Raw genomic sequence first — 24,581 nt, 5'->3', positions numbered from 1 at the left:
TTAAATTTCATGAGCCTGATTTTTCCCTTTTGTGTTCAAGATGCTTTGAGTTCAGTTTGTTACAAATGACTAAAAAAACCCCTTGGTTGTTTCTAATTAGCGCTTGAAAAGTGTGGAATAGACTTTAAAATGTGGATTTAACTGAGTCGATGTGATATGCAGTTACGCAGGACACCAGGGACCTGCCATCTGACCTCTGTAAGATCCCTTAGGATTTAGCAGCCACCCTTCTGTGCTTACCATGTGTGAGGCCCTGGGTCCGATCCCCAGAGCTTCCCCAGCCAGTCCCCAAAGATGCCCTTCCCAGCACAGCAGAGGAGGAACTCCTGTCCCCCTGCAGGACCGCGCTCAGCCCTCGGGCAGCCAGCCAGTCCTCCAGAGTGGCTGCCTTAGTGTCTCAGCCTCACCCAAGCCGACCCTGAGGGAGAGCAGGGCGGGCGTTAGGCTACTTCTTGTGAAATGACAGTCCCTCAGGAGCATGCCCTGTCTGCAGACAGGGGCTGAGGCAGCGGTTGGGGAGGACTCTGGGCTCTGTCCCGGGCCAGGGTCCCTTATGTGTCCACTCCAGTCTGGACAGCAACACCTCACTTCTCAGCTTCAAAAGACATCTGAGGACTCAGACCTTGAGTTCTGTCCTCTCTGGTCCCCAGGCTAGAAGTCTGCACAGACCTTGCTGCTGAACTCCTACTTTTCCTACAAAACCCTACCCGTGTGGTCCCTCCTGTAGGAAGACATCTTGAATGTTCCTGGTTTTTAAGACGGCTGCCAGCTTCGTTACTGGGCTTAGGGCTGTCTTCCCCAGACCAGGGGCTTCTTGAGAACTATCCTCATGGCCAGTGGCTGGCACTGTCCTCGATTGCTCCTGTCCCCTGGCTCCCATGGGAGACTCAGAAAGGGCAGAGCTGGACTACTAGCACAAGCCTGGCAGGATCCTGGCCCACCGGTGCCCCACCGCCCTCCAGGCCTGGCGTGAGTGTGGCACCGGAGGACCCTCCGCCCAGGCCGGGCACATGAATCGTGTCCACGCCTGCCTGGGAGACGTGGAGGAGGGAGAAACTGTGTGGGACCAGTGTCTCCAGGGGCCTGGGCGCTAGGCCCTCTGGGGGACTCCAGCCCTGCACCTGGGAGCTCTCCAGGAAGCTGCGGGCCTTCCACTGCTGGCCCTGCAGAGTGGTTCCCAGGGCAGCTGGCTCTTGGCCCCTCTGCCTTTGACCAGAAGGCCACTGGAGGCTCCTGGAGGAGAGGGAGCTGTGTGTGCTGATGAGTGCTCAGACCCACCGAAGACCCTGGACCAGGGCTTTCTTGGGAACTCAGTGTTTTCTCCCCTCTGGAAAATAAAAGTTATTTTGTTTGTTTTCTTTTGTTTTGTACTGGGGATGAACCCGGGGGTGACTTACCACTGAACTACACCCTAGTCCTTGTTTATTTATTTACTTATTTTAAATTTTGAGACAGGTCCTTGCTAAGTTGCTGAGGCTGGCCTCGATCCTCCTGCCTCAGCCTCCCAAGTCACACAGCAGAAAAACGATTTGTTTTCTTTTCGTTTTTTGGTGACTACTGAGCAAAATCAGGAGTGCTAAGCAACTGGAGAAAGGAAGTATTTAATATGTGTTCACTCCCTGGGTCGGGATGGGCGGGCTGGAGAGCAGGGTGCTGCCACCGGAGGCACTGAGGTCTGGAGTCCCCATAGGGGCCGGGGTGGCATTCCCGGCAGGTCCTGGAAGAGGGGCCGTTAAAGCTGACGGACAAAGCATGGCACTGGCAATCAGCAAAGGCTCCCCCAGGCATGGCGAGGACAGCAAGTCCAGAGGCCGGCAGGCAGGAAGAGAAGCAAGGGATCCCTACCCCGTGGGTCTTGCTGCCAGTCTCCAGGACACTCAGAAGTACACAGAGCCTTCACTCTCCTCTTGGTCATCGAATTTCTGGATCTGGGTCTTGAGGTGCCTCAGTTTGCCCTTCAGATAGCGACAGCGCAACTGCTTGTCCAGGAAGCCAGGGTCCTGGGAGGGTGAGAGCCAGGGAAGTCCTTGCAGCAGTCTAGCCTATGGTCCTTGTGCTGTTCAGCTCTTTGCCTTTTCCTCTATAAGCCTCAGTTTTTTGTTTTGAGTGTAAAACAGCACGATTTAAAGTGAGAAGAAGAGAGCTCCTGCAGGGTGAGAGGGGACCCAAGGGGGGTTGCCCACACCTCAGTCTTTGTCCTTGAAACTGGGCACAAGTGTCCCAGCTTCGTGGCACTGTCAGGAGTGCAAAGGCGAAGCTGTGTGACCCTGGAGTCCGACTCACCATCCACTTTTTCTCGAACTCCCTCCAGACCCGGGCTGCAACCTGGGCCTCCTTCTGCAAGGGGAGGAGGAAGTGGCTCAGGAGAGTTGGAGCCAAGGAAGAACAGCGAGGTTCAGGACAAAGTGACCCATCAGGGAAGACCTCGAGGGCTGCCATTGGCACCCGTGCACCCTACAGGAAGAAGCCACCCATGGATCTGGACCTCGTGGGTGTCCCAGAGGCTTGGGTCAGACCACTTGGAAGGGTTGTGGGCAGCAGGGATTGTGCCCAGTGCTGACCTGGCTTTGGGGCGGGGGCAGCGAGCTCAGCAGGGCCTCCAGATGCTGGAGCTTTGCCTGTGTGGACCCCAGCTCTTGCCGCAGCTCCAGGAACTCTCCGTACTGGTCCTGGAACACTGCGACATAGCGGCTGCGCTCCCTCTGGCTGCTCACTGGTGGGTACTTGCTGCCGGGTTGAAGGCGTCAGCGGGAGTGGAAGAACGCCCTTTCCCCGGCCCTGTCCGCCTCCCCACTCAAATGCCCTTTTCCCATCTGGTAAACTATCACGGCCAAAGCCCCAGCTTCGGCGCTCCTTGCCTGTTCCCAGGCATCCAGAACCACCACCCGGGACACTCACAGCTCATAGTCGGGGAAGGGATCGGGTCGCTGCATAGGCCCCCCAGGGATGGCTCCAGTAGACTTCCTGGGGGCCAGAAGGGCCTGGGAATTTAGTTCATCCTCGAATACAATCTTCTTGGGCCTGGCCTTGTGGAACCCGGGCTGGGGCTGGCGCAGAGGGCGGCGGGCGCAGGTCTTGTGGTCGCCCTGCGGGTTGGGGGTTAAAGGAGAGTAGGGGTGTATGTCAGGAGACTGAGGTCTCTTAATCTGGGGGCGCTGACCTTTGCCAAGGCCCAGCCTGTGGACCCTTCCCGGCCACACTCACCGGGGGCCCAGGGCCAGGAGGGCGGGTCTGCGGGTTCCTCCGGGGGCCGCGGGCCCGGGAATGCTCCCGGGTGGGCATCTGCCTCGGGGAGGCGCAGCTCCCAGGTCCCCGAGCTGGGGGGCGGGTCCTGCGGGGGGCGGCGTGGCCCGCGCGTGGCGGGCTTGGTCTGCGGGCGGCCTGCGGACAGGGAGGAGGGCGCGCCTGGAGCCGGGCGGGAGGCGGCGCGCGGGACAGCCCAGCGCGGTCCACGACGCCCGCGGGCGCGGCCCCAGCTCCGCCGCTATTTGCATAAACGCACACAGTTGGTCCCCAGCTCGCCCCAGACTCCTCCCCTAGCCGCGTAACCCGGAAGGGCGATATGCAAAGGCTCAAACAGCACCGCTCAGCTTGGGGCGGACTCGAGTTAACCACCACCGCGCTGCCAGAGCTTGGCGTTGAGGAGGAGCCCACCGGTCTCAGCCCCCGAGAGGCCTCCCGGCACCTCCGCGCCGCCTGCAGGTCGCGGATCGTTCCCGCCCGGCGTCACCTGTCCCAGCGTCCGGAGATCTGAAGCTCTGTACGCTTCCGGAAAGGCACTTGCGTCGGGGTTGTGGACTAACTGCGGGTTGGCCCCTACTGGCGGGGTCTCTCGGGCAGGACGTGGGCGGGACCTGTCAGATGGGGCGGGGCCTGGAGCCGCGGGGGCGGGCCTGGCCTGGCGGGGCTGGGCTACAAACCCTGAAACGCAGGTTCGAATCCCACCTCGACCCAGACCCGCTGTGTATCTGGATCAAACCCCACCTTCTCTTCTCTTCCTTTGTCTGAAAAACATAGTGGTTTTCGTGAGCTTTATTCCTTTTTTTTTTTTTTTTTTTTTTTTTTTGCGATGATGGGGATTGAACCCAGGGCTTTTAGTTTTTTTTTTTTCTTGTTTTTTTTTTTTTGCTTTATTCACTTTTTTTCAGCAGTTATATTTTTATTTTTTAAATATATTTTTGAATACTGGAGATTGAACCCAGGGCGCTTTATTTCTGAGCTACACCCTCAGATCTTTTTATTTTTTGAGACAGGGTCTCATAAGTTGCTGAGGGTCTCACAAAGTTACTGAGGCTGGCCTGGAACTCATGATCCTCCTGTCTCAGCTTCCCCAGCCGCTGGGATTCCAGGCGTGCGAGCAAGACAGCCACTATTTTTTTTAAAAAGTATCTCTTTAAATAACTGGTAGGGCATGTTTGAAAATTCAAATAGAAAAGGCAATAAAGGCGGGTTCAGTAGTGCCCTCCTGTAATTCCAGCGACTTGGGAGGCAGAAGCAGGATTGCAAGTTCAAGACTAGCCTCAGCACCTTCCGAGATCCTGTGTTAATATAAAAAGGGCTGGGGGTGTAGTACGTGGTAGAGTGCTTGCCTATCGTATTTGACGCCCTGGGTCCTCCCATCCTCAGAGGAAAACAAACAAAACTCCCAAACCCTAAGCTTGTCCCCAGAGACAGCAGTTATGTCCCCTGGAGAGATCCTAATTCAAAGACAACCAAATATGTTTTTCTCATTGCAAACAATACTGCAAAAAGTATCTTTGGCAAAAGTTCTTTGGCTACCTGTGGGTAATCTGTTGGATAAATTCCTAGAAATGGAATCAGTAGGGCAAAGGGATCTGTGTATTTTAAACTTGGAGATCCTGCCAAGCTATTCTTTGGTGTTTGTATCATTTATGCAGAGAAAGAGGGATTTTCCCATCATCTTGCCAGCACCTGTGTGATCCATTCTGTCAAGTGTATTTTTAGAGGTTTAGATTTCACCTAATTTGCTGAAAAAGTTTAGAAGCCGTTTGTATTTCTTTTTGTGTTCACATCCTGCATTTTTTTCCTTGTTGAGTTTTAGTTCTTCATAGATCAAGGAAACTAGTTTAATTGTCTAGTGTATCTTTTATCCTACTATTATAAATGGGATCCTCCAATGTATTTTGCAGCTATATATGTGTAGTATATAGGAAAGGAATTCTTAAAATTTGTTTTTGATTTTTATTCTTTTGAGACGGGTCTTGCTGTGTTGTCCAGGTGGCTCCTGAGCTCAAGTGATCCTCCCTCCTCAGCCTCCTCAGTAGCTAGGACTGCAGGGGTGCCACCACATCCCTCTCCTGGGCCTGGCCTCGTTCAGAGTGTGACAGACACTGGGGGTGTTTGCTGTCAGCCAACCCCCAGCCCCCCAAAGCCTGAGCTGCTTCCTCCCTGCTCATCCACTGTGTGGCTGGAGACTTCTCACGACCTCCCGTCTTGTCTTCCATCCCACTGGGACCCCTGGGCGGGGTGAGGGCAGAGAGCCAGGCATGGTGCGGCCGGGTCTTTATTTGAGTTTGGGCATGATGCGGATGAAGAGGATCATGCTGATGAAGATGAAGCAGACGACGATGAGCATGGCCCAGAGCAGCCAGTTGACCGACTTCTGCGTGTGCTGCTCCAGCCGCTCGGACTCCGTCTTCAGCTTCTCCAGGTTCTGGTCAGCCATCTTGAGTGAGTGGGACAGCGTCTGTGGGCATGGTGGGCAGGGTGTCAACAGGACAGGGCTAGGTGCAGCCTTCCCGGCCACCTGGGGTGGGCTCTGCCTCTCCAGGCATGCTGGTGCTCTATGCTTTGCTGTTATGCCATTATTTTGGCTTCCTACCAAACTGCTGTTGCTGCAGCAAAGCCCCAGCCCCAGTGCCCCTCTGCTGAGGTGGCTTTTCTGATGCCCCAAGGCACAGGCTGGAGAGCTCCCCGTCCCCACACCTGGTTGTCCTTCTTGATGACGCTCTGGGCGGCCAGCGTGTTGGTCCTGAGGCTCCGGGCTAGGTCTAGCATCTCCTCTGACAGCTTTTCCTGGAGGTTCTGGTGGCGTTGTAGGACGAGGTCCAGCTCAGCTGCTGACTGCTTCTCATCTGCCGGCCTGGGCCCTGCCACCCCGCTGACCCACACGGGTGGATGTGCGGGCAGGAGAGGTGGAGCGAGGGAGGGAAAGAGACCGCCACATTCCCAGGGAGCCCAGAGACTGCACTCTAGCCAATGCCCTGCTTGGGTCCGTTTCCCCGTCTTTGTTCAGCTTCTGGGAAGAGTGTTCTCAGAAGTGGCTTCCAGTGGGTGGCTTAGACTCTTGCAGTGGCACCTCAGTGGCCCAAGGTGTCTCCAGCTCCCTCCCCTCCCCCGATTCCAAAAGGCTGAAGACACTCACCTTCGCTTCCTCACATCGCGCTCGGGCTCTGGAAGCGAAACAGGCCAAGCAGGAAGAAGGAGAGATTGGTTTCCTGTTTTAAGCCTCCTGATCTTGCCTGTGCCCTGTCTTCTACCTGGCATGCCATTTGTTCATCTGGGCTGCTACCTGGTAGGCTCCTGTTCATGCTTCAAAGCCCTACCTAGAATGTCCCTTCTTGTAGAAAGTCTTTCATACCACAGACTGGGCTCCCTAAGGCCTCGGGTCTCTCCATCTAGCCCAGCCTTGGCCCTTTGGGCTGGCAGTGCTCAGCTCTGTCTCTTCCAGGGCCACCTCCTCTGTTCTAACTTACCCTCCAGACATTACTGGGTGACAGTCTCCCTGGACCTGGGAAGACCTGTGGGAGCCAGGTTGGGCATGAGGGACGAGGAGCAGAGGGACATATTTTGTCCCAGGTACCTGGACTCAAGTTCTATTTCATTGAGAGTGACTCACCTCCGGCAGAGTCCTGTTGGAAGAAAGGAGAGATATGAAGTCACCACCCTTGTCCTATCCCCAGATCTGTCCTTTCTGCTCTCAAAATTTCTGTATCCTCATTCAGAGACCTGGGCAAATCCTGTGACCTCCGAGCACTGGTTTCCTCAGCTATAAACTGGTAATGATGACAGTTCACATTCCGAAGGGTTGAGCTGATCCAAGTAAAGTGCTCAGAAAAGCATTTCTCAGTTTATTTTATAGATGAAGAAACCTACCTATCTCATGAAAATAGCAAACCAGGAGCCAGATCTGGATCAGGGGTGAACTCTGAGGCGTAAACACATGACTCATTTTTGCTCTGAATCAAACTCCTATTCATCTAGCAAGGACCTGGCCACAGTGCCCCTTTCTTGGGAAGGCTTGTCTGCTGGCCAGGGAAGAGGCTGTTGGACTCTCTAGAGTCCCCCATAGCTGCCTTATTATTCTGGCAGGGATGGTCCTCAGGGATTGTTCAAAGGGTTCCCAGGAACAAGGAAGGGAGCCCACCATGCCTAGCAGCTCACTCCGCATCTCGCTGGTGTACCGAGCCCGGGACTGCAGATGCACTGTCTTGGTGGCAGGCACACGCTCTCTGGCTGTGGTTGGCACTCGACCAGGAGTCAGGAACTGGTTGGCCAGTGCCTTCTCTGAGGAGGAGGTCTGCAGAGATGTGGGAAGATAGGAACTGGAGGGGCCCGGGTCTCTAGTGAGCGTGATTGGCTGAGGAGGCAGGAGCAGCTCTGCTCACCAGCTTTTCTGCCTGGAGCATCCCCTTCAGAAAATCCACTTTGCGGGAATAGTCATTGATCACCTCAGAGGCCGGTTTGCTGGAAGCCGAAAAAGAAAAAGAAACCTGTCCACTATCTCTAGTTCAGGAAGGGGTTCAGGGCAGGCACTGGAGCCCTGGGATGCCCCAGGAGAACTCCTACATTCGAATTTGAAACCCTTGAAGCCACCTGCACTCACCTGGTTTGGGCTTTCAGGGCCTGAAGCATGTCCTCCAGGGCCCCCACGTACTGGGGAGGAAAAATAGGGTGTGCGGTCACAGCCCCATCTTGCTCCAGGGGTGGGAGCTAGGGTTAGGGGCGGTGCCAGGGCGGAGGCGGGGTCGGAAGGGAGGGGCCAAGTGTCAAGGAGGAGGGGCTGGGGGCGGAGCACTAGGTATTACGGGGCGGTGGAAGCAGGTGGACGTGGCGGGGCTGACCGGAAGGGGCGTGGCAGCGTAGTTGCTGAGGTGGGCGAGTCAGGCCCGGAGCCTACCAACTCAAGAAGCCCAGGAGTTAGTCTGTGTCCGGCAGCTAGGGATTCCCCTCACCTTCTCCAGACGCCATTCATCTGGGTCCCGCTTCTCCGCTGCCATTGCCTCGCAGCGGCACAGCAGCCTCACCAGGTTCAGCTCCAGCCTCGACGCCGCCATCGCCACCGGGCAGTATCCTGCCCCTTCCGCCGGCGCCATCTTTAGGGATGGCGGAAGTGGCTCCTTCTGGCTTCCTTCCGGGCAGACCTTCGCGTTCATTAGCCTGCAGTTATTTGGGGCGGAAATAACATCTTGTTGCTAGGAGAGGCGTTCTTCCGTCCATATTTTTTCAGGGCGAAATCGCTTGCCTCTCCTGGTGAGAGCCTTTTAACCCCCCGGAAAGGGTTGGAAGGACCGGGTCTTCTGGTGTCAGGCCCACGTGCAACGCGCCCTTTGGGTGTTCGGTTCCGCCTGTTCAGAATCCTGCCTGGATTATTCTGACGCCGAGCTCTTCCGCATCCAGGCAGCCTTACCTGATTCTAAGGGGTCGGGCCCCTGACTCGGGACTTCAGAAGCCAGGGACCTTCTTTGCTTTCTTGTATGACCTCCGACCCTGGGTTTACTTGTCAGAGGGGTTCGCCTACTTCACGGTTGCATACCTTATGAGCCTCCGGGTCCCAGCTCTGAGTCTCGGCCCCACCCGCCGCCATGGCCTTGGACGGATTTCTCTTCTGGGCTTTTTTTGCCTGGGAAATGGACAGCGTGACAGTGCTTGCCTCGAGGACATGAGCTAGCCTCGGGAGCGAGACGTAGGGCTGTCACCCCTAATGGGGGTTGGGGACAAGGTTCAGCCCATCCAGAGCCCTGGGAAGACGCAGTTCCCTCAGGTTTGCAGGAGTGTGCAGTGAAGGTGGGGGATTCACAGCTTGGCCTGCAGCTCTCATCAGTCTCCGCTCCCCTGCTGTACTCTATGTTCTGGTCACACAGGTGGGCCTGATGTCCTCTGAAAACACCACAGAGGAGACCGAACCTGGGCCGGTAAAGGGACCTCTGGAGGTTGACATCTGAATCCCAGTCCCGCTCCTTCTCAGCGGTGATGGCCTTGGACCAACCTCCCCGCTTCTCCAGCACCTGCAGGACTTGGCTTCTTCAGGCCCCAGGACCCCTGTCAGTTCTCACAGCGGCTCATGGGATTGGCCCACCTGTACAGTGGTTGCTCCCGATTCTCCCCCACCCGTAAGGAACTGCCCCTCCACAGGGGGAGTGGCCTCTGCAGCGACATAGGTTGGGTGTCTCCTATCCCAACTGTTTGGGTCCAGCAGTGTTTTGGATTTCAGAGATTTTGGAATTTGGAATCAGGAACATTGATACATAACAAGATATGTTGGAGATGGGACCCAAGTCTGAACACAAAACTGATGTTTCATGCCTTTTACAGATAGGTTAGGGTGCTGGGGTTGAACCCAGGGCCTCTGCCGTGATAAGCACGTGCTGTACCACTGAGTTACACCCCTAGGCCGAGGTAAATTTTTTGCAATATTAGTGTTTCGACAGAGACCCCTCATCTCGATTGGGCATGGAATCTTCCTCCTGTGGTGTGTCTGCTCAGTTTTGGATCTTGGAGCATTTCAGATCAGAGATGCTCAGCCCCTATGCCTCGCCTGGGCGCAGGCTCCTGCTGATGAAGCGAGGCGCGGCGGCCCTTCTGGGAGCTCCTGGTCCCTGTTCTCCTAGCCAGGACAGGAGCCCATCTCAGGCGGTGCACACCTGCACTCCCGGAACTCAGGAGGCTAAGAGGTTGGCCTGGACAATTGAAATGAGATCCTGTTTCAAAATAAAAACAGAAGGGGCTGGTCGCGCAGCTCCAAGGCAGTGCCTGCCCAGCCTGTGTGAGCACTTCAAACCAAGCCCACCCCCACCCCCCAAGATCAGACAATAAGAACAGAGACAAACCAGGCTCATCTCTCTCCCCTCGGTGAAGAGCTTGTGAAAAAGTCCAAGGGCGCCTTTGGCTGAAGGGTCAGGGTTGGTGCCTCCAGGCAATTCATGCCCTGCAACTCTCTGGGCAGAGGCCGCAGGGCTGGCCACTCCCACTCCCAAGCCAGGCTGAGCAAGAATCCCACAGAAACACTTCTCAGGCACTTTTTTCTTTATTTCACACCTTGTGCAGAGTGCCCTTTGTCCCAGGCCTGTGGCCAAGTGTCCAAGCGTCTGGGGAGTGGGTGGGGCCTGAGAGGGGAGCACTCCACTCCAGGATCCCCAGGCTGCTGCTGGAGGGACGGACAACTGCAGGCTTTGCCGTCCCTGCCCTGCCCATCCCTAACGTCCTGGGTCATTGGCTCATGTCACACAGGGCAGGCAGCGCCCAGGGCAGCCTTCTCCAGCCTTGGGCATCCAGGCGTGGTAGAGGGAGGTGTGGCAGCCACATTCAGATCTCCCTGGGATGCAAGGTCGGTGCTGCCCGGGTCAAGGGCCATCCCGATTCATATCCTGGCTCCAGCCGACAGCCTTGACCCCTGTGGAAGGCTCCAGCGTTCCCTGGAATGTACGCAGGCCAGGTGGCCACTGCTGTCGGAGACACACGTTGGAAACAGACGGGGTGGCCAGGTGTCCCCTGGGGCTAAACCCCTTCTGCGGGTCCCAGTTCGCTGACCTCCCACCGACTGGATGCAGCACAGCAGCTGAACGAGTGGCCCTGCTCTGAGGACCCGTCCAGGTTACAGGGAGACGCACAGCGTTAATATAAAAGTTTGAACATACACATATAAAAAACGATTTGGTCTCCGTTAAGGCTGTTACAACTTAAAAGTTATGTAAACCACATACAAAGAAACAGTTACTGTAAAAACATACAAAAGAGGGGAAGCCGCGGCTGCCGCTGAGCCGGTGCTGCAGACGCGGGCAGCTCGGGGCTGGCCCTGGTGGGCCCGTCCTGCCGTGCCTGCACTTGGAGCCCGTGCCCACCTCACTCCGAGGCTGGAGCTTTTCTTTCTGGATCTTTCTCAGCTGGAGGCTAGCTCCACAGCTCAGGCCCAGCTGCAGCCCAGGGGCCGTCCTTGGACACACAGACTGCTGCCGGCACCCTCAGCCGTTGGCCTGACCCGAGGCTGGGGGCAGGCAGTACACTGGGGGGTCCGAGTACCTCCGCTTGAACCCAGGAGGCCGGTCCTCCTCCAGGGGTCCCAGGACACCCTGTGCAGGCAGGTTCACCTCGGGTGTGATGTACACAGAGTGCACCTGGTCCGGGCGGCGGGCAGGTGGCTCTCGGCGCCTCACTGGGACAGCAGCCTCCTGGACCCCTGGTGCCCATCCGGAAAGGTGGGAGGGCAGGCCAGGTGGGAGCTTGATGTTGGCCGTGGGCATGACGGGGGTCCGCCGGGGGGTCTTCACTCTGACGGTGACGAAGGAGGACGGCCTTCGTCGTGGAGGGGCGGCTGCCGCGGGGAGGGGGCTTGGGGTGGGCGCACTGGGGCAGGGGAGAGCAGGCGTGGGGGGCCCTTTTGAGAGACAGATGGCAGGGTTACTGCGGCTTTGGGGTTGGCAGATGAACCCGCGCCCCGGGGGCTGCTGGGGTGGATGGGAAGGAGCACGGTGGACACGACCTTAATACTGACCTTCCGGGGCCCCCCGCCCCGCCCGCTCCTCCAGCAGGCTCTCAGTGCTGGCTGATGTCTCCGAGTCCAGGTTTTCCTCGTCAGAGCCCCTTGGGTCCAGCTCTGGGAGCCGGTAGGTGATGTCCTCCCTGGGGGTGAGGGGTCACCATGTCCAGGGCTGCTCCCCCGTGAGAAGCCACCCCATGGAAGTGTCCTCTAGGTTGCTGCCTGGCACGCTCCCCTACGTGGCCTGAGTGCCCTGGGCCCTGGGCCCTCTGAGGCTTCTCACAGCCTGGCACTCAGGTGCTGAGGGAGCTGGGCTTCTGCCCAGCACGGAGCTAGCCATGCGCTCCGCCTGGGGCTGAGGCTGCTGCTGTTCCTCAGCCTGGAGCAATCTCCCCTGTTCCTAAGAGTAAGGTGGCCAAACAACCTGGCCACACCTGTTTTTCTGGCATTAACTTTTTTTTTTTTCCAAACGGGGTTCCTATGTTGCCCAGGCTGGCCTTGAACTCCTGGACCTCACCAATCCTCCTGCCTAAGTCTCCCAAATAGCTGGGACTACAAGTGTGCACTTGCCTCAAGACACTTTTTTTTTTGGTGGTGGTGCTCGGGATGGAACCCGGGGCCCACAGGCTAGGCCAGCACCCTACCACTAAGCTGCACTGCAGCCCACACCTGGGTTTAAACAGCCTTCTGCAAGCTTCATGGTCAAGTCTGGGGATAGCAGATTCCTGCAAGGTGAATATTTTCTGCTCTGTGCTAGGCACGACAGAACTGAGCCTGGCAAGGTCAGGAGACCCTGCCTGCCACTGTCCAGTGACTGCATCTTCTACTACTTGAGGGGACCGTGGACGGGGACTGAATAGCCAGCGCAGAGGGAGAAGGGGTGAAAGGACACTTGCTTCTCCTCCTTGATGGACTGGATCCGCTCCATGAGGATCTCCTTCTCCCGGTCCTCATCACCGCCCGCTGCCTCCTCTTCCGGCAGCACTTCTAGCTCCTCCAGGCTGCTGTCCCTGCTCACCTGGGCCTTGGGGCTCTTGTTCTGAAAACAGAGAAGCAACAGGTCTGACCAGCAACCTCAAGAGGTGGAGCTTCGTGTCCTCATGGGGCGGAGCTTAGTTGCTCTCAGCAGTGGGGATGGAGTAAGCAGCTCCAAGGGAGTTAGTTCTGCTGTGGCCCGGTGGGGCTCTTGGTGAGACTTCTCCAGGAATCCCGCAGGGACAGAGTGGCTGGCACTTGGATGATTAGTGGTCCTCTGCATGGAGGGTCAGCAGGCAAGGGGCCACCCCCAGCATGCACTTTTGGAAGATTAGGACATGCTCCGTCTATGCTACCAGAACCCCAGGGGCCAAGGGAACCCCATCGTGCACTGCACTGGGAGACATGCACCGCGGGTTCACAGAACGCGTACATACCAGGACCCCCTCATAGGGAGACGAAAACCCCAGTTTGAGAGGCCATGGCTGGGGGAGAGATGAAGATAGGGTGAACAAACCCACCAAGGCTGCTGCAATGCCGGCAAGTTGGGGGCAGTCCAGTAGCCGGCACGGGAAGGTTTTCCCGGTTTCCTTGGGAGCCCAGGACCTGCTCTCCACTGGACCCCTGCCCCACCACGTGAGACCTGCCCCACCACGTGAGAAGATGGGAACATCTTTCTGTGTGTGGGGGCCAGGTCAGCAAGAGACAAGGCTAGACAGATGACCCAAGCTACCACCAAGTGGGTGACAGGTCCTTCTACCTGTCCAGTAAGGGGCAGTTGGTGTTAGGTAGAGCGTGGGCTGTAATCTTTTGGTCAAGCCAGGGGCTCTGCCCCTACTTGTGCAGTCATGAGGCCCCGGCCCAAGTTGAAGCTGAGAGTCAGCGGGACAACCAGGGTAATGAGACCACGCCCACCGCCCACAGGCCCCACCCACTCCTAGGCCCCTCCGTCCAGGCGCTGCCCTCAGGGCGCCCTCCCTCCATGAGGCCCCGCCCATTCAGGCCCCTCCCCGCCTGGGTGCTCACAGCATTTTGTCGTAGGAGCGAGAGCCTGCGGAAGGCGATGCTCTCTGCAGCTTCCAACTGGTTGATCTCCTCCATCTTTACTTTGTACTTTCTCATCTGCTCTTTGATCAACATTTCCACGCACCTACAGGGAAGACCCACAGCAGGCAGGGATTCAGCTACTGTCCTGGGGGTGCCCTGAGCTCAGGCAGGTGCTAGTCAAGAACTGTGGCACAGTGGCCAGAGAGCAGGCAGGGGCTGGGACACAGCTGGGGTCCCTGGCTCCCATGCTGCATGACCTCAGGCAGTTCAGTCCACCTTTCTGAGACATGAGATCTTGGTCTCTGCAAGCCTTCCTGTTGGAAGAGGAACAGCGGGGAGGCTGGGAGGGGGCCCCCAGGGCGGGGATCGCCTGCCTTAGAGGACTATGGGTGCAGGCAGCCTGGCATTTCCTCCCAGGGCCAGTGAGCAGCCAGCCCCAGGGGCTCAGAACATGAGCTCTGACCTGCACTGCATCTGCTCACAGGTCAGGGTCAGCCTGGAGTGGTCAGTAACGGAGGGAAGGAGAGGCGGGAACTCAGGCTGGATGGAGAGACAGTCACTGCTCCCAGCTCCCATTATCACGACCAAATAAGAAAAAGGATCAAAGGATGTGCTTGAAGGGACTGGAAGCAGCCCTGCCGATGCTAGCCCCTGGGGAGGGCCAGAACCCCCGCACCTCCTTCCCCTCTGCTTTCTGCTGGTACCCCTGAGCACATGGCTGGGGGACCCACGTAATGTGTTCCTCTCAGGCCACCTCTGTGTGTGCTTGCATTACAAAGCCACCTATGTGACAGGCTCTGATTTTCACAGCTACTAACCTAAAAAAGTTCTATTATGGAAGACTGACCATCTTCTGAGTTCTTTTAAGACAGGGACTTGCTAAGATGCCCAAGCTGGCCTGGAACTTCAATCCTCAGCCTCTTGAGTTGCTGGGATTATTGGCACCTGTCACCACACCCAGCCCTCTGAGTTCTTCTGAAGAATGGTCGAGTGGGGGTGGAGAAGAAAGTTCTAGAAAAATTAGGCATCCTCTGCCACTCCCATTGCCACAAGGTATGAGGGATTTCTCCTCTTTTTTGCTGTCTTGGCCTCAAAAGAACTCAGAAGACCCTCACTGCTTGGGAGTGACGTCAGGTGGCACCTTCACCAGCCTGGAGGTGTGAGTCCCACTTGGGTGCGTCTGCAGGGGAGGATTCTGGGCAGTGACAGGAACCCTAATCCCCTCGCCTCACAGCCTTTGCTAAACGTCGGTTTTAGTCTGAAACCATGTGCCCACCAGAGCCCGTCGGGGATGATGGGGGTGGTGCTGGGGCACCTCAGCGCTGGCTGCTGGCTTAGTGCGTGTGAGGCACCACAACAATAAACATAAATGAATAAATAAAGAGAACGCAGGGTAAGGCAGCCACACGAAGGTGACTGTGACTCCTCCCTCAGGGAGAACTCCAGGGCCACTGCCACCTGGCCCCTCTTCCAGACTTTTCCCTGCACACAGCTGTGCGTGGCGGGGGAGACGTCTGAGGTGGCGTCTGCTCAGGCTCCGTGTTCCACCACAGGCTGGGCCGTACCAGGCGTGGTGTGCCTGGCGGCGACCGGCCCCTTGGTACTCACGTGGTGATCTTCAGGACGTCCTTCATGCTGGTCAGCGGGTCCGAGTTGTCAGGGCAGCGCAGGAGGCAGGGTGCGAAGATGATGGCCAGTGCCCCAGGCGACATGCGATTCACATCCTCAAGCAGGGCCACCCTGCATGGCCACTGGCAGTTAGGGAGCAGCTGTGACCCAGAGAGGGAGGTCCCGGGGGCTCTGGGTGGCTTCCAGGAAAGAAGCGTTGCGGCCCAGAGGTGGGAGACGCGAGGGGCGGCTCAAAGGACCCCAGGTGCCCCAAAGTCTGGTCCCCTCCCAGACCCCAACACTGGCCGGCCAGTGTCCCGGAGTTACGCCATCAGGCCAGGCTGACCAGAGTGGACGCCTCAAGGGGTCCTGGTGGGGAGGGCGGCGGGCGGGGAGGCACTTGCTTGACAAGGTGGAAGATGAGGCGCTCCAGGGAGTTGTGGTTGGCCTCGGGCAGGTGCTCCAGCACCGCGTAGATGGCGGCCAGCTGCTCCTGCTTCCCGGGGAGCTCTGGGGAGTGGAGGCCATCAGTCGCCTGGCACCTGCCCTCCTCCCCAGCATGCCTCAGTGCAGGGGCACTTCTGTGCCGTCCTTGGGAAGGCTAGGGGACCCCACCGTGACGGGACCCGAGGCTGGGCTGACTCCGCTACGCCTGGTCACAGGGCATGCGCTCATCTCTCCCCTGGCGGTGTCCACCCAAGGCTCACACTGCCCACTGCCCACTGTGTCCATGTGCCGCAGGGCTCACCGACGGCCCGGAGGAAGTCACCGTACTGGGCGAAGGTCATGAGGGGCTCAGGCAGCTCCCGCAGCCACTGCTTCAGCACGCCGGTGATGGCGTGGATGGGGAAGTCCTCCAGCCTGACTGCCGTGGGGTCTGTGGGGTAGAGGCTGGTGGGAGGCGCACGGGCAGGTGCGGCAGGGACCCAGCTGGCCACACCTGCCCGAGGCCTACCTGCCTGCAGTGCTTGCCGGAGCTCTCGAGTACGATTGGCAGCGCCTGACTTGCGGTAGAGGCCCTCAGTGTACAGGCCGTGCATCTCTACGTGTTCCAGAAGCTTCTCCAGCACGACGGGCACGGAGGCCTTGTCACTGGTCAGGCTGTCCATGCACACGCCGAAATGGCCTGGCTCGACACCCGGCTCACTCTGCAGAGCAGGAGGGGTGAGGCTCTTCCAGCTGACCCTCCAGCACCCTCCCTCCTGGTCTTGCCCAGAGCCCACGGGGCCACCTCTTTGGGCTCCAGCCTTCCCTGCTCCTGTCCCCTCTTGCACAGTTGCTGGGGCATTAGGTTGCAGCGGTCACCTTGACGGCCCTGGGGCAGGCTCCCTCCATGCAGCAGCCATGGGGCAGGATCTTCTTGGGGCGAGGCTACTCCCTGGCCCCACAGTCCCCTCAAAGTAGATCCTGACTCTTGCTGCACCCCCAGCACTCAGGACCCCACTTCTGTGTGTCAGAGTGGAGAGGCGTCCCTCTGCCCGGCCTGGACTCTCCCAGGGGCCACGGGGGCTTTACAGCTGGGGACAGAGGTGTGTTCTGCAGCAGAACCAGGGACTGCAGGCCCTCCTGCCACCTCCCTGTGCCTGCCCAATGCCTCACATGGCCCTCACAACTACTGCCTCCCCACTGTCCTGGGCAGTGTTCTGGAAAGTTCTGGACCTGAGCATGCTCACCTTCCTCCCACATGTGTAGGAGCAGTAGCTCTGAATCTTGTGCACACACTTCTTGTGGCAGGTCATCTTGCACACTGTAGGAGGGTACAGGCGGGTCACAGGGGGTGCACCACAGACCCCAGGTTCCTAGGACTGCCCACCTCATTGGCCAGGGTCCCCGACTGCCTTTTAAATTGCATCTCAATAATCTCCACCTTGATTCCCATAAGAGGCTGCTCGGGCAGGTTTTCAGAGCTGATGACTGTTAGTGGCTTCAGACCCAGCAGGCCATTGGGACAAAGAACAGGCCCAGGCCTCCATCCAGCCAGGAGGTGACCCTGGGGACATGGTGCATTATGGTGGCATGAGCGATGCTGCTCTGAGCCCCAGGGTATGTGACGTGGCATCACATTTTCTTGCAGAGAGCAAGTCAGCTCTGCCAAGAGGAAGGGAGCTGGCTCCTGGAGGGGAGGTGCCCTATGGCAAGGGGACGGGCCAGGTCCTGAGTCCTCATCTCAGCACAGTGACAGCTAGGGTGGTGGGAGTGCTCTGCACAGAGGGGCAACAGAACAGGAGGGAGCTTTCAGGGGCTGAAAGGACCCAGGCCTGCTGGTTCTGGCAGAAGGCAGCACAGCGTGAGGAGCCTGCTGGCCCCGGGGTCCTGACCCGGCTGCCTTCCAGCAGCGTGACCACGGCCAGCTCTGTGCTTCTGGGCTGCACCTGTCTCAGCTCCTGAGCCTGGGAGGGGGTGACGGTTCGGGCAGCAGGAGCAGCGTGTACTAAGGCCTAAGAGACACAGGGTGGCGTGTCCCGTATGTACGAGGAGGTGGTGAGAGCTGGGCGGGGCCTCAGGGCTGCTGAGGGCTGAGCTCTGCTGGGGAGTGACCAGGCGGGCCGCAGGGCGTGAGCGGCTTCAGAGGGCGAGAGGCGCAGGGATGTTCCAGCAAGACCGGCAGTGGGGACAGTAGGGCGGGGCCGCTGCAGGCACTCACCGCTGCAGAGCAGGGCCTTGTCCATGAGCCAGATGTAGGAGAGGCACTGCTCGCAGGACTGCGGGATGCTCACCTGGTAGCTGGCGAACACGTGCCCGTTGTGCTCCTGGACCTGTGGGGGCAGAGGGTGAGCCTCCCTTGGAACCCAGGGTGGCCTTGCCGGGGGCTCCTTAGGAGCTCACACGTGCGGGCTCACACCTGCATGCACACTGCACGCACACACGACTGCCGACAGGCACACCCGCCCACGCCTACTCACGGCACGCTCCTGCTTCCGCTTCTTCTTTTGAGCTTTGCTCTGCTGGGAAGGACATGAACATGAGGTCCTCATAGGGACACCGGGCCTGCCTGGCCGTGGGGGTGCCGAGAACATTCTGGACCCTTGCAGGGGAGGCTGGAGGGCTCTGGGGACCGTGATCCCTCCCTCCTCTGGAGCTGGCACCAAGTCCCCGAGTGGAAGGGAAGCCCTGCAGCAGGGTGGGGGCGCGCGGGGCGAGGAGGCTGGGGCACCTTCGCAGGCTCAAAGTCATTCTTGGTGTAACCGCGGGTGAATTCGTCCAGCAGAGACTGGAAGAGGTTGAGGACCAGGTTGGTGTCCTTCTCACCGCGCTCTGTGGCCAGGTTGCTGACCACAATCTGGTAGTTCTCCATTAGGTCCTTGTAGCCGACGTGGATCTTCCCATTCTGCAGGAAGGCAAGGTGTCACCCCCAGGGCAGGGGCTGTGGACGAATGAGGACAGCTCTAGAGGAGGGCAGGGGGAACGCCGAGGGCCTGGGTCGCCACGAACCGGAACAGAGTACATGGTTTTGATGTTGCTCCTGAACTTCTCAGTGGCTTCGATGAACAAGCTCTCGATGGGCGTCTTCTGGGAGCGCAGGTCATTTATCTGCAAGCAGAGGGCGGCGCGTCCCTCACTGCCCTGAGCCGAGGGCCTGCACTGCTAGGGGACACCGTGGGGGTCACTTCTGTCCTGTTCTCTTCCAGCCTCAGGGGACACCATTCAGCTCTCTGGTATCCGTAGTGGGATGGGCTGTGCACTGGGGGCCACGAGCAGCATCCCTGGCCTCCACCCCCCAGATGCCAGTGGGGCTCCTGCTTCCAGTCATAATGAGAATGTCCCCAGATACTGTCGATGGCCCCTGGAGGCCAGGATCACGTCTGGATGACAGCCACAGGTTGGCTCCAGGCTCTTCCTGCCGTCCCATCCCGGGGCTTGCACCTAGCCACACCCCAGCAGTGGGCTACCTCAAGGGGTCTGGGTCACTTGGGGATGCTGCTGTCCCTTCAGTGTCTCCTGCTTCCCCCGGAAGCTCTGGATCACAGTTCTGTGTGCTGTGGGACACCCCCAGGTGGAGCAGGTCATGCTTAATCAGGGACTGTGGTGAGACCCGTTGCATTTTGCAACACTGTGTTCTAAACAGAATAGGAGTGGGCAGGGGCAGGCGGAAGGCTGGGCGGCAGGCGGGGTTCGGTTAACAGGGTCAGCATCTGGTGTTCTAGTCTGCAGTGCAGTGACAGAGTTAATGATAAAGATTTTTTCTGCTGGGTACCGTGGCGCATGCCTGTCATCCCAGCAGCTCTGGAGGCTGAGGCAGGAGGATTGGGAGTTCGAAGCCAGCCTCAGCAACTTAGAGAGGCCCTAATCAACTCAGTGAGACCCTGTCTCTAATAAAATACAAAAAAGGGCTGGGGATGTGGCGCAGTGGGTAAGTGCCTCTGGGTTCAATGGTTCAGTACCCAGTACCAAAAAAATTAAAAAAAAGACTTTCCCCGTGGTGCGGGGCTGGGACCCAGGCCTCTTGTACTCAGCACGTGCCCTACCGGCACCTCACCCCAGCTGTGGACTGTTTCTGACCTGCTGAGGACAGTGACTGCGCAGCGGCTCACCTTGTTGAGCAGGAACTCGTCCAGGTACTTGAGCTCGTTGGCGTTGGTGATCTTGCGGAACACCGATTCCCGCCACTTCTCCGACACTGTGATCTTGCCGATCTTGAGGTTTCGGTTCTTCTTTCCTTTGCCTCCTATCTCCTTGGTGTGCTTCTCGCCTGCTGTGTGGCGGTGCTGGTGGCCAGAGGGGGCTGTGGGGACACAGAGTAGCTGTGAGGGTGTGTCTGGGGGCGGTGTCCGGCTGGCCCCCTGGGGCAGTCAGAAATGCAGAGCAGCGGGACCCAGACTCAGTGCCTCTCCCACGGCCCACCTGTGCCTGCTAGGGACTCGGCATCCGCAAATGCGGTAGGGGCACTGCCCCCTTCCCCGAGGCTCTGGCTCTGACCTTCTAGACCCTTCCGGGGGGCCGAGGTGTCCGGTGGGGCATGTGGCGCAGGGTTCTCCCCCTCCTCCGCACCCTCCAGGCTACACTTCTTATCCTTGGTTTTATGTAGGAAAAGCCTCTTAAATGTGGATCTGTGGAGACAGAACACGCTTTCTTTTTCTCTTTTAAGTGCCGAGACCTTGCTGGGGCGCAGTGGTGAGCCCCAATAGCAATCCTAGCTGTGCAGGAGAATCTTAAGTTTGAGGCCAACTTCAGTAATTTAGTGACATCCCATCTCCAAAAAAGGGGGTCCTTGGGGACACAGCACAGTGGTTGAGTGGCCCAGGCCTCAGTGCCCAGCACCCCAGGAAACATTCCTGCTCTCTTTCTGTTTTCGTAGGCCCAGAGTCAGACGAAAAGGAAGCATGAGCGCCAGACCGTGAACTGCGGCTGCTGGATGCTGTGGGGCGAATGGCTGCCCCTAGGTGTGTCCCGTGCTGACCCCAGGGCCTGCGAGGTTACTTCTTTGGGAGGAGGGCCTTTGGATGTGTCTATGTGATGGCTTCTGGGACAGCATCCTGGATGGACCCTGCTGTCCCAAATCCAATGCCACGCATTCTTATGAGAGGGAGGGATGACAGGGCAGGCAATGGCCGGATGAAGAGGGGCAACCAGAGTGGTGTGGCCGCAGACCACTGTCTGCAGCCCAGCAGCCAGACGGGGCCACGAGGGAGACCCTCTGCAGCTTCTGGAGCGGGCAGGACACCTGGAGTCTGAACCTGTGGCCTCCGGGCTGTGAGGAAAAGCTCCTGCGGCTCAGGTTGGAGACCTCTGCGATGCAGTGGCCTCTGCAGCAGGGGGCTCTGTCCCCACGCCTGGGGAGCCCATCCTGTGGCTCCTCTGCCCTGTCTGCATTCTGGATCAAACCTCCCCTGTGCCATGGCCTATCCTCTCTGTGAAGAACCAGGCGGGGCACTCAGTCCCCTGGGACAGACCTTGGCCTAAATTTTACTATTTGAGGATCTAGGAAGGGTTCCCAGAGGTGAGAACTGGTTTTGACTCCATTAAAAATCCAAAGGGAAGTTGTCTGTCTGCAGACCCAGAGGAGGTGTCCCGGACTGGTTTGAGGCTTCCTGGGCCTCAGTGCAAACAGGTGTGGCCAGCCTGTGCTAAAGAATGTCGCAGGCTTGGGCTTTGTGGGCAAGTTCAGTGGGGTTTTTTTTTTTTTGGTACCAGGGACTGAACCCAGGGGCACTAAACCATTGAGCCACATTCCTAGTCCTTTCTACTATTTTATTTAGAGACAGGGTCTCAATAAGTTACTTAGGGCCTTACTAAGTGGCTGAGGCTGGTTTGGAACTTGTGATCCTCCTGCCTCAGCCTCCCAAGCTGCTGGGATTACAGGTGTGCACCACCGCAGCTGGCAGTGGGTGGCTTCTGAGGCAGGGCCACGGGAAACTCTGAGTTTGGGACCTCTCCAAACAAGTTTTAGTATTGGGGATCAAGCCCAGGAATGCTCTACCACTAAGTTCTATCCCCAGCCCTTTTTATGTTTTGAGTCAGAGGCTGGCCAAGTAGTCCTGGCTGGTCTTGAACTTGTGATCCTCCTACCTGAGCCTCCTGAGTCGCCCCTATTGGAATTTCTACTGACCCTGTGCTTCACCGGTGTGGTTGGTGTGCAAGAGCAGACTGAGGGGAGGCCTCGGCAGGGACCCTGGGGCACCCCTAGGGGCCTGGGCCTCAGCCTCCTTACTTAGAGTCAGCCTGGGAGCCCGGGGACAGCCCTGCCTCTGGGCCGGGGAACGAGTCTCCCGACTTCTTCTTCTGCACGGCCGGCTTCTTTGTGCTCAGCTCCCCTTCGGTGTCTGCTGACGTCTGCGCGAGGACGGCCTGGGTGAGGTGGGCGGCTGTGCTGGGGACCCTGCTTCCCCACTGTGCGCTCCAGCCGCTGCCTCCACTCCCGTCTGGGGTGGAAGTGGGCTGCAGCCATGGCCTGACCTGTGCCTTGGCGGGGGACAGCCTGGAGACATCGCTGGTGGACAAGGAGGCGCGCCTCTCCCTGCAGGGGACAGAAACGTGGCCTTACCCGGGGGCGCGGCAGGGCGCTCTCCTGTCCCGGTGCAGCGGGCCTGCAGTCGTGCACCCCGCCGGCTGCGTCTGGAGTCTGGCGGTCAGGATTGGCAGGCAGAAGGGGATGGGTGCTCCTGATCTGCCGGTGGGGCCGGGCATGCCCCCGCTAGGAAACTGACGCCTGCCTCGTGGGCCCTGCCCCCACCTCTCCTCCCAGCAGCCCTACTGGCTCCATTTCTCTACGCAGCTCCCGACCACTGCTCAGCGCCCCGCGTATCACACACCTCCCGCGTCTCTGTGGCCTGCGTCCATCCGCATCCCACCTGCGCCCCGACTGCACCCGGTCTCGCCCATCGTCTCCACTCCCTCCAGCGCTCCTCTACCCATGTCCACCCACTACTGCCAACTGGCAGGTGGTGCCAGGGACACTGCTACACACCCCAGCGCACAGGACGCCTCTACGGCAGGCCCCGTGTCGGCAGCAGAAGCCTGTCCACCTGCCCGTCACCGCGGCCTCGCCTCCCCGCCCCTCCTGCCTGCCACCCCACCTCACCCGTCCCCTCTTCACCCCGGCACGTGCCGGCAACACGCTGGCACCAGCGGGTGGAGGGTGCTGACGGCCCCAGGACGGCCCCCCAACGGCCATCTGGGCTGCAACCTGGGCAGTGGCCAGAACGCAGGGTGCCTGCCCTGGTGGGGCCAGCCTCTTCCTCCCTGTCCAGCAGGAGGGGCTGTGGGCTGGACATTCGGGTCAGGCCGAGCCCACCCTCCTCCTGGAACCCTGGGTGAATGTCGTCCCTGGGGTCCAGGAGGGCCGGGGAGGGGGTACCTCCACCTGAGGCCAGGACTTTTCTATGTGGGCACTGTGGGGCTCCACCCCACGGACGTGACCCTCCTGTGCGGAGCTGCCCTGGCCCTGCCACCCCAGCCTGGCAACTGTGCCGCCTGGACCGGGGCGGGTGTGGGCTTACTCCGTGGGTGTGAGGGCACTGCCCGGGCCCCAGGGCCTGTCGCTGAGGTCCAGGGACTGGCTCAGCATGGTGCTGGAGCCGGTGGCGGCCATCAGCTTCTTGCCCCTCCATAGCTCGACAACACTGGCCAGCCGCTCACTGTCCGGGTGCTGGTACCGCTGGATCTGGGTGGAGCCTCCAGGGCTCTCCGGCTTGTCCTGAGCCCTCGGGCTGCTGCCGGCCCTGCCCTTGCTCTTGGGGGCTTCGGAGGTGCTGTCCGGCATGGATAAGCTGACCCTGCTGTCCAGGGCCAGGCTGGTTGGCCGCTGTATGCGGCCGGGCCGCGGGCTCCCGTCTGGGGGGCCCTTCTCCAGGTCTCCGGGGGCCCTGCTGCCTGCCGCGGCCGGGGCTGGCTCCACGGTGGGCCTCTTGGGCGAGCCCGCCTCTGGAGGGGCTCCACTGGCCCTGCTGTCCTTCCTGCCTGCGGTGAGGCTGTCCCCGGGCTCCAGGGCCGCCTTTCTGCAGGGCTCCCTGAGGACGCCCTCCTTGCAGGACTGCATGTGCTGCTTCTGGAGCTCCACGTGCTCCAGGCCCCTCTGCCGCCGGGACTCGCGCTTCTCCCGGCTGCTGGGCGCCCTCTCCTGACTTTCTGCCGTCGCGCTCTTTGGGGAGGGGACTTCCTTCTCCACGCTGGGCACCTCTTTCTCTGGTGAGGAGGCCCCCGCTGGGGACCTGTCCCCCATGGGCCCTCTGCTCTGCTCAGCCACCTGCTCTGCGGGGACCACAGGGCCCGGCCGGCCCTCCGTGGGCTCCAGCCTGGTGACTTGAAGGGCTTCCCTCAGTTGCTCCTCCGCCTTCCGCTTCTCCGAGACCATCAGGCTGAAGCTGGTGTGAGGAAAGCAGAGGGCGCCGGCTCAGAGACGAGGGAGGATTCCAGGGCCCAAGCCCCTCCCGTGCCCCTCGAGGCTGTGGGCAGGGCTCAGTCTTTGCCTACTGGCCCTCGGAGAGGCAGAACCTCCTTCAGCCTTCGCCAGGAAGGGAGGCACGGGCAATGCCCCTCACTGCTGTCGCCCGGACACCCTGCCCACAGGGCTGCCTGGCCGCTCAGGGGGACAGCGAGGGTCTGTTCAGAAACCCCTTAACCCAGGGAGGCCAAGGCAGGAGGACCGTCGGGCGAGCGCCCGGGGACAGCCCCAGGGCCGGCCCACCCCAGCTCCTCTGGGCTCCACCAGGGCCTGGTCCTTTGCATGTGTGGGTCCTGCCCAGGAGCTGGGACCCCGGCTCACGGCGAGGGCTGGGCTGTGGGAGGGGGAAGGGCT

The 24,581-nt window shown here is 59.5% G+C and overlaps 3 protein-coding genes across 19 annotated transcripts in view; all 3 read right to left on the bottom strand.

Moving 5' to 3' along the window:
• Positions 1 to 1,585: 1,585 nt before the first annotated feature.
• On the bottom strand, positions 1,586 to 3,967 carry Ocel1 (occludin/ELL domain containing 1). Its single transcript, XM_047531749.1, has 6 exons — positions 3,731 to 3,967; positions 3,205 to 3,381; positions 2,899 to 3,086; positions 2,562 to 2,727; positions 2,284 to 2,337; positions 1,586 to 2,000 (listed from the first exon to the last, which is right to left on the bottom strand). Exons 2-6 carry the CDS (start codon positions 3,280 to 3,282, stop codon positions 1,878 to 1,880), a joined length of 609 nt encoding a protein of 202 aa, XP_047387705.1. The 5' UTR covers positions 3,283 to 3,381; positions 3,731 to 3,967; the 3' UTR covers positions 1,586 to 1,877.
• Positions 3,968 to 4,305: 338 nt separating this feature from the next.
• Use1 (unconventional SNARE in the ER 1) lies at positions 4,306 to 8,355 on the bottom strand. Its single transcript, XM_047530524.1, has 8 exons — positions 8,196 to 8,355; positions 7,847 to 7,896; positions 7,629 to 7,707; positions 7,388 to 7,540; positions 6,860 to 6,872; positions 6,386 to 6,413; positions 5,947 to 6,121; positions 4,306 to 5,707 (listed from the first exon to the last, which is right to left on the bottom strand). Exons 1-8 carry the CDS (start codon positions 8,334 to 8,336, stop codon positions 5,525 to 5,527), a joined length of 822 nt encoding a protein of 273 aa, XP_047386480.1. The 5' UTR covers positions 8,337 to 8,355; the 3' UTR covers positions 4,306 to 5,524.
• Positions 8,356 to 10,266: 1,911 nt separating this feature from the next.
• Myo9b (myosin IXB) overlaps positions 10,267 to 24,581 on the bottom strand; it is a 90,925-nt gene continuing 76,610 nt past the window's right edge. For 7 of the 17 annotated variants that reach the window (XM_047530507.1, XM_047530515.1, XM_047530513.1 and 4 more), the window contains 18 exons: positions 23,284 to 24,147; positions 21,996 to 22,301; positions 20,189 to 20,394; positions 19,879 to 20,069; positions 18,779 to 18,877; positions 18,501 to 18,674; positions 18,250 to 18,291; positions 17,991 to 18,102; positions 17,020 to 17,093; positions 16,302 to 16,494; positions 16,095 to 16,223; positions 15,751 to 15,856; positions 15,347 to 15,478; positions 13,718 to 13,841; positions 13,129 to 13,176; positions 12,613 to 12,755; positions 11,732 to 11,859; positions 10,267 to 11,614 (listed from right to left, as the gene is read on the bottom strand). In XM_047530507.1, coding sequence (XP_047386463.1) covers positions 11,202 to 11,614; positions 11,732 to 11,859; positions 12,613 to 12,755; positions 13,129 to 13,176; positions 13,718 to 13,841; positions 15,347 to 15,478; positions 15,751 to 15,856; positions 16,095 to 16,223; positions 16,302 to 16,494; positions 17,020 to 17,093; positions 17,991 to 18,102; positions 18,250 to 18,291; positions 18,501 to 18,674; positions 18,779 to 18,877; positions 19,879 to 20,069; positions 20,189 to 20,394; positions 21,996 to 22,301; positions 23,284 to 24,147 — 3,484 coding nt within the window. In that variant the 3' untranslated portion in view covers positions 10,267 to 11,201. Of the gene's footprint in view, positions 11,615 to 11,731; positions 11,860 to 12,612; positions 12,756 to 13,128; positions 13,177 to 13,717; positions 13,842 to 15,346; positions 15,479 to 15,750; positions 15,857 to 16,094; positions 16,224 to 16,301; positions 16,495 to 16,731; positions 16,864 to 17,019; positions 17,094 to 17,990; positions 18,103 to 18,249; positions 18,292 to 18,500; positions 18,675 to 18,778; positions 18,878 to 19,878; positions 20,070 to 20,188; positions 20,395 to 21,995; positions 22,302 to 23,283; positions 24,148 to 24,581 lie in introns of those variants that run through there. The other 10 variants (XM_047530512.1, XM_047530523.1, XM_047530516.1 and 7 more) reach the window with 9 other exon arrangements.

This window comes from Sciurus carolinensis, chromosome 17 (assembly GCF_902686445.1).
Source record: "Sciurus carolinensis chromosome 17, mSciCar1.2, whole genome shotgun sequence".
NCBI classification, from domain to species: Eukaryota; Metazoa; Chordata; class Mammalia; order Rodentia; family Sciuridae; genus Sciurus; species Sciurus carolinensis.
This window is presented reverse-complemented; position numbering and strand designations above follow the sequence as displayed.